This window comes from Vigna unguiculata, chromosome 11, assembly GCF_004118075.2.
Source record: "Vigna unguiculata cultivar IT97K-499-35 chromosome 11, ASM411807v1, whole genome shotgun sequence".
NCBI classification, from domain to species: Eukaryota; Viridiplantae; Streptophyta; class Magnoliopsida; order Fabales; family Fabaceae; genus Vigna; species Vigna unguiculata.
In genome coordinates this window covers 35,152,182-35,159,969 of record NC_040289.1, presented here as the reverse complement: position 1 = coordinate 35,159,969, position 7,788 = coordinate 35,152,182, and the positions used below count along the sequence as shown (strand labels likewise).

General features: G+C 36.0%; 1 protein-coding gene across 1 annotated transcript; it reads left to right on the top strand.

Annotated features, from left to right (window-relative positions):
• The first annotated feature begins 337 nt into the window (after nt 1-337).
• Nucleotides 338-6,528, top strand: LOC114169397 (homeobox-leucine zipper protein REVOLUTA). Its single transcript, XM_028054539.1, has 18 exons — nt 338-1,271; nt 1,354-1,513; nt 1,747-1,832; nt 1,918-2,008; nt 2,155-2,250; nt 2,367-2,480; nt 2,571-2,654; nt 2,786-2,941; nt 3,019-3,093; nt 3,456-3,562; nt 3,687-3,870; nt 4,145-4,333; nt 4,480-4,560; nt 4,745-4,879; nt 5,160-5,491; nt 5,579-5,684; nt 5,813-5,962; nt 6,059-6,528. Exons 1-18 carry the CDS (start codon nt 1,039-1,041, stop codon nt 6,206-6,208), a joined length of 2,529 nt encoding a protein of 842 aa, XP_027910340.1. The 5' UTR covers nt 338-1,038; the 3' UTR covers nt 6,209-6,528.
• Nucleotides 6,529-7,788: the final 1,260 nt, after the last annotated feature.

Below are 7,788 nucleotides of genomic sequence, written 5' to 3'. Positions count from 1 at the left end.
ATTTATTATTATCACTATCATTACAGGTAACTCGAAGAGATGCCATTGAGAGTAACTTGTAAATTTATTACAAAACTCTAAAAACTAAAAAAAAAATGTAAATAATTATATAATATAAGTTTTTGTAATAATATATGTTATGGGATCCGAATCCATGTCCCATGGATATTGAACTCCGGTTCGGAATTGACACTGAGAAAAAGAGTTGGTGAGGACTCACTGCAGTGTGGGTCCTACCTGTCAAATCAAAGCAACAACACCAACAGGGACAACCACGTAAATGCGCCGAAAATTATAAAAAAAAAACGGAACATAGCCTCCCATGTTTCTCGATCTTCGTGCTCTTCTGTTCTCTCCTCAGACCTCAACTCTCTCTTCTCTCTTCTCACTTTATTCTTCACTCACTCACCCTTCCAACACCAACACCAACATGTTTATGCTTCTTAGGGTTTCTTTACCTTCTACATTTTAACCTTCCTTATCTATTTCTATTCCTTCCTTCTACTTCAAGCTCCTTCGCTCTTTCTCTTTCTTTTTCAAACTTCCTTCTATTTTTCTCTTCTTTCTTTCTTTTTTTTTTCCCGGATTCTTCTCACCTTTCGAAGAAACAATAAAGAGAGAGAGGGGACAGTGAGTGGGGTGTGCGGGGTTTGGTTCTATCTTAGCTGGTAGAAGAAACGAGCGTTTCCTGTTAACAATTTGGAGCCATTCGCTGCAATTTCAATGAAAGAGAGTTTCTTTCTTTCTCTCTCTCTGTCTCTCTCTCTTCGCTTTTATTTTTTATTGTCTGAGCTGGTTCCACGGTAGCGGAACTTCAGAGAGTGGAAGGAACCAATTACGGTGGTTGCACAAACTTACACACTCCTTTGCTGTCTCTATTCGTTTCTTTCCCCTTTAACGTTACCCGCTTTGAGTTTTCTTATGTCAAGTTACCGCCTTTACTAGTACCAACATCAACCACACCCCCCTTTTCATTTTATTTTCATTTTCTCCTTATCGTTGAGAGTGACTGAGTGTGTACTTTGGGAAGAGCGAAACATGGCTATGGCTGTGGCTCAACACAGGGAGAGTAGCAGCAGTGGGAGCATTGACAAACACCTAGATGCTGGCAAGTATGTGAGGTACACTGCTGAGCAAGTCGAGGCTCTTGAAAGGGTCTATGCTGAGTGCCCTAAGCCTAGTTCTCTCAGGAGACAACAATTGATCAGAGAGTGCCCCATTCTCTCCAACATCGAGCCTAAGCAAATCAAGGTGTGGTTCCAGAACCGAAGGTATGCCAATTCAACGCTTCTTTAACCCATCTCTTCATGGTTCTGGAAGTGGGTCTTAGATGTGGGTTTGGATGGTGTGCAGGTGTAGGGAGAAGCAGAGAAAGGAGGCTTCTCGGCTTCAGACTGTGAACCGCAAACTCACTGCAATGAACAAGTTGTTGATGGAGGAGAATGATCGGTTGCAGAAGCAGGTGTCACAGCTGGTGTGTGAGAATGGGTATATGAGGCAGCAGTTGCATACTGTAAGTGTGTGTCTTCTGTCTGATTGTCAATTCTTCACCTTTTGGGGTCTTGGGCAGAAAATTTGGTGAAAAGAATGTACTTAAATGTGGAGAAGTTGAGAGAAGAACCGATCTGTTTTTGGTTTTCTTGCATGCTGGTCTTGAGTTGATGTTAGTTGCTATTGTTGCTTTACTGTAAGTATTACTTGTGTTGGTTGTTTTAGCTGTTATTCACGCTGTTCCTATTCCTGCAGACATCAGCAGCAACTACTGATGCTAGTTGTGATTCGGTGGTTACCACTCCTCAGCATACCATGAGAGATGCTAATAACCCTGCTGGGTAATTCGAGCTTCATGAAGTAAAGTTTATGCTTTTAGTGTAATGAAGCTTTACTAAATTGGTTTATCTATTGTGATCCATGCAGACTCCTATCAATTGCGGAGGAGACCTTGACAGAGTTCCTTTCAAAGGCTACGGGAACTGCTGTAGATTGGGTCCAGATGCCTGGGATGAAGGTTTACTTTTTCTATTGTTTGCAATAAATCAGTTCATAAATTTAGTGACGTATGGCATCCGTGGGATAGTTATTGTGATACCATGTTGATTTGAGTTTACTAAACTCTGCAATTACATCTGCATCTAAAAAAGTTATTTTTGCCAGCCTGGTCCGGATTCGGTTGGGATCTTTGCCATTTCACAAAGTTGCAGTGGAGTGGCAGCTCGAGCCTGTGGTCTTGTTAGTTTAGAACCTACGAAGGTAACTTCAACTTCTTAAAATATGGTTTAGATATTTTTTTTGTCATTTCTTGGTAGGACAGTCAATATGTGCAAGCTGTTTGGGATTTGAATTTCCGAATGTCCAATTTTCAATAGATTGCAGAGATCCTTAAAGATCGTCCATCTTGGTTCCGGGACTGTCGGAGCCTAGAAGTTTTTACTATGTTTCCTGCTGGAAGTGGAGGAACCATTGAACTCGTTTACACACAGGTGAGCCTCAAATTTAACACTTCTTTGTCTTTTTTTTTTTTTTTTTTTTTTTTTTTTCATTTCTGAGATTATACTTCAAAATTGCTACAGACATATGCTCCAACGACACTGGCTCCTGCCCGGGATTTCTGGACTCTGAGATATACCACAAGTTTGGAAAATGGCAGTCTTGTGGTGAGTACGTTGTGTTTGATGCATTATTTAAATATATGTAACACTGTTGCGTAGTGTTTTCTTTAAACTCTTCTTTGAAGATAGAAATTTTATTATTACTTCTTATGTGCCTTCTTATTCCCCTTTTGAAGGTTTGTGAGAGGTCCCTGTCTGGTTCTGGCTCGGGCCCTAATCCAGCTGCTGCTGCTCAGTTTGTAAGGGCTGAAACGCTCCCTAGTGGTTACTTGATTCGACCATGTGAGGGTGGAGGATCAATCATTCACATAGTAGACCACCTAAATCTTGAGGTTTTGCTTCTTAACACTGGGCTAATGCATTTTATTTCTTTTCTTATCCACATTAATTTGGTTATTATTGTCTTTAGGCATGGAGCGTCCCTGAAGTGTTACGGCCACTTTATGAATCATCAAAGGTGGTGGCTCAGAAAATGACAATTGCGGTAAGTTCATTATTGGTTATACATAATATAGGAATTTATATCCCAATTTGTATGGACGGGTAGTGTTATTGTGAACAATGTGCAAGGTGAACAAAATTCTTGAGCTTATTGAGTACTATGCCATTTACTGCTTTAGTAATTAGTGCCTGAGCCAACTGTGTTAGACTTTCTAGCTGATTCTTCCACTAGAAATTGGCAATAAGGTTTCGGGTGCTGATTCTTCCCCTTCTGTCTTTTCATTCTTCATTTGAAGTTCCACAAATACTTAAGTATTTTTCTAGCTCTATTCCCATTTCATTTGTTTAACATGTTCTGTTCCTTTCTTCAAAAGATAGATGCTAATGTGATGGCTTTTATGATAGGCACTTCGCTATATCAGGCAAATAGCTCAGGAAACAAGTGGTGAAGTGGTTTATGGGTTGGGCAGGCAGCCTGCTGTCCTACGGACTTTCAGCCAGAGACTGAGCAGGTAGCCACATGAAATAATGTCTTATTGAAGCCTAATTCAGGCTGCAGTACAAGAATACTGATTTTGTGTCATATTCTCTGATTCATTGAGTTTTCCGTAGAAAATTAACGCATTTGACTTGCAGAGGCTTTAATGATGCTGTAAATGGATTCAATGATGATGGATGGTCTGTATTGAACTGTGATGGTGCTGAGGATGTAATTATTGCAGTTAATTCAACCAAGAACTTGAGTGGAACTTCTAATCCAGCAAGTTCCCTTACATTCCTTGGAGGAATTCTCTGTGCAAAAGCTTCTATGTTGCTTCAAGTGAGTCTTGAGAACCCAATGTCATGATATTTTTAAGTGCTAGTTTTCATTGAATTGAATGCGGATACATCATGGAAATACTTTGTAGCTGCTTTTCTTTTTTGAAACTAGCAACTTTCAGATTACATGGTATTTTTGATGAGTAAATTTGGTCAATGACAAATTTGAATCTAGCTTTAAAGGGATAGATGATTCTTTAATTTAAAACTATAGATGGTTACGATTAGCCACTGTTAATGTTATGTGACAAGTTATGATTGAAAATTATTTGCAGAATGTCCCCCCTGCAGTTTTGGTTCGTTTTCTGAGGGAGCACCGCTCAGAGTGGGCCGATTTCAATGTTGATGCTTATTCTGCTGCGTCACTAAAAGCTGGAACCTATGCATATCCAGGGATGAGGCCTACAAGATTCACTGGCAGTCAAATAATAATGCCTCTTGGTCATACTATTGAACATGAAGAGGTAGGTTTGGATTCCATTTTAAAGTGGACAGAGGATGCATATATGCTTTGGTCGATTTGTTTCACAGAAGAAAAAAACTAGTTTCATTTTTTTTGGACATTTGTACTTGCAAGCAACATTCCTGATTGAGTTTATTTTTGCTACAGATGCTTGAAGTTATTAGGCTTGAAGGCCACTCTCTTGCTCAAGAAGATGCGTTTGTTTCTAGGGATATTCATCTCTTACAGGTGCTGCCTCTGACTGACCTTTGTTATTGTGGTGAACATTATCTGTATATCTGAATTTAATTTTTGGTGCAAAATTGCTTTTTTGTATTAAAGATGCAATCATAGTTGGCATATCTTGCAAAACTTCAATAAATAACCAATACAGGTAGATTCTAAAGTGCACTTTCTGTTGTCCTTCTTGCAGATATGTAGTGGAATTGATGAGAATGCTGTGGGGGCTTGTTCTGAGCTCGTATTTGCTCCAATTGATGAAATGTTCCCTGATGATGCTCCTCTAGTTCCTTCTGGGTTCCGCATTATTCCATTAGATTCAAAACCAGTTGAGTATTATGTATATTTTACTTTTAACAGTCTCTATTACACTCACTTTCTCAGCTCTTAATCTTCACTCCTCCTGTGAACACATGTAATAACTTAAAAGTGCATATTACTGAATTTTGTGTGCTCATCCTCTCCCTCAAAATAAATACAAGATGTCACTTTCTATTTTGTATCCAAACAGTGACTGAAAGTTTACTGTGTGGTTCTTAGAATGGATCTACTATTGCTGTTGTCCATGCGTATCCCTTCTGTAACATATCTATATTATTGTGTTGTAGGGTGACAAAAAGGATATAGTTGCTACAAATCGGACCTTGGATTTGACTTCAGGTTTTGAAGTAGGACCAGCAACAACTACTGGTGCAGATGCATCATCAAGTCAGAACACTCGTTCAGTGTTGACCATTGCCTTCCAGTTCCCTTTTGACAGCAGTTTGCAAGATAATGTTGCAGTCATGGCACGACAATATGTACGCAGCGTGATTTCCTCGGTGCAGAGGGTTGCCATGGCTATATCTCCCTCAGGTATAAGCCCAGCTGTTGGAGCAAAACTTTCTCCTGGTTCTCCAGAGGCTGTTACACTGGCTCACTGGATCTGCCAAAGTTATAGGCAAGTATTATAATCCAGTACTATAGTTCATATTTATTTTCCAAAGGAAATTTCTAACAGGTTTTTGTACCTATTTTTTCAAATCAGTTACTATTTAGGGTCTGATTTACTGAGATCAGATTCTCTTGTTGGTGACATGATGCTGAAACATCTGTGGCATCATCAGGATGCTATTCTATGCTGTTCACTGAAGGTAAACTGTGTGCTTTCTATTCGTTCCATTTCAAACTGTGACTGATCCATTCTTTTTTCCTATAATGATTGATTCTTCAATACTTGTCAAGTGAGATTAATATGATTCTTCTCCATTTGATGTTGCAGTCATTGCCAGTGTTCATATTTGCAAATCAAGCAGGCCTTGACATGTTGGAAACAACTCTAGTGGCCTTACAAGACATCACATTAGATAAAATATTTGATGAGTCTGGACGCAAGGCATTGTGTACAGACTTTGCCAAGTTAATGGAGCAGGTGATGTCTGATTATCACAAAAGTTTCAAGTTACAACTAAAGTTTCATTTGGAAAAAGACTTAAATTTTGGTCTGTTCTGTCTGTTCTGTCTTCAGGGTTTTGCATATCTGCCAGCTGGAATCTGCATGTCGACGATGGGGCGGCATGTATCCTATGATCAAGCCATTGCATGGAAAGTGCTCACCGGAGAAGACAACACTGTTCACTGCTTGGCTTTCTCTTTCATAAATTGGTCATTTGTATGAAAAAACCAGTTAATGTGCCCTGCTTTTTCCCACTTGAACATAACAAACGAAAGGGTCAAAAGGGAAACAAACAGACAAATTTGGAGGGAAAAAGAAATCCTAAATTTTTGTATAACACAGGATCAGGCTTGCATTTAATTCGATTTAATTTATTTCTTATTTAGTGCAGAGACCAAATTGAATTAATCTTGTAAATTATTTAGTGCTAGATTGAAGTTGAGACATACTCTGTTTTTGTCTCTAGTACTGTTTGGTCTCCAAAAACAGAGGACCTGTGTCATGTTTCTTACACAATCACAGTTTGACTTTTGTCACCAACATAGTACTACGCATCTTTATTGACGTACTGTTTTATCACGATAATCATATAAAAATTCTACGTGGGTGAGTTCAATACCCCAATTTTATTTAGAAAACAGATTAGCTGAAAAAAAAATTGAGGTATTTTGAAAAAAATTCTGTCGTTATATCAATCTCCTAATTAAAAGAAAAATAACTTAATTGACAAATAAATTAGCAACCTTTTTTAAGAACATTATCACTTGCAACAAGCACTAACAAACAGTTGCATATGCATAAAAGATATGTAAGGACACAAATAAAGTGCGTTTGAAAATTATTTTAAACGAACGTTTTAGATGATTTTACTATCCTAGAACGCAAGTTATTTTATTCTTATATATCTAACATGTTATTTCATCATATGATAATAAAAAATAATAAGACTATTGTTATTTATAACTATATATATAAAGAGGGTTCTTCTTTTTGTATTGATTTTTAAAAATATTGATTTTATTCTTTAAATATAATAATTTATTAAATTTCTAAAAATTGACCGTTACTTTTACAAACTTTTTATAAAATCGGATGTCTCTGTTTCTTCTTTTTTTCTTTATTTATCAATGGTTATTCTTTTATCTGTTCCGATATATTTTACTTTATTTTTAATAAATATAATTTTAATTTATATATTAACTTAATAACATTATAATATTATCACCTACTAATATTATCACACATATTTAAAAAATACATACACACAAGCGTGATGATACGCTAGTAATTATAAAATGAATATAAATTGTTTTTATGATTTTGTTTTAAATAGTTTTTATTTAGTTTATAGACAATTTTTTAATTACAAAAATAATTAACTTTAAAATATCAAATATTTATTTTAAAAGAAGCAGTCTTCATAAATAATGATTTTAACTAAAAAATATTTAAAAGATAAAATTTAAAAATAAACGTATATACAAAAAGAAAATTCACGTCAAATATAAATATAGATTTGATTTTTTAAATAACTTATATTTTTCAATTTATATATTTTTCCTCTCTATTCCTTACTTAAATTTTAATATTTAAAAAAAAAATTATCAATAATTAAAAATAACTTTGTACTACAACATAAATATGTGTGATAAATCCAAAATATAATTTATGTGTTCGTGAATATTTTATTTACCGTAATATTTAACTCAAAAAGTTTTATTCTTGTAAACAACAGTATTTTTAAATGTTATTCCTGTAATCAGTAAAAGACATGTCTTGTCCTAATCCTATATAATTATACA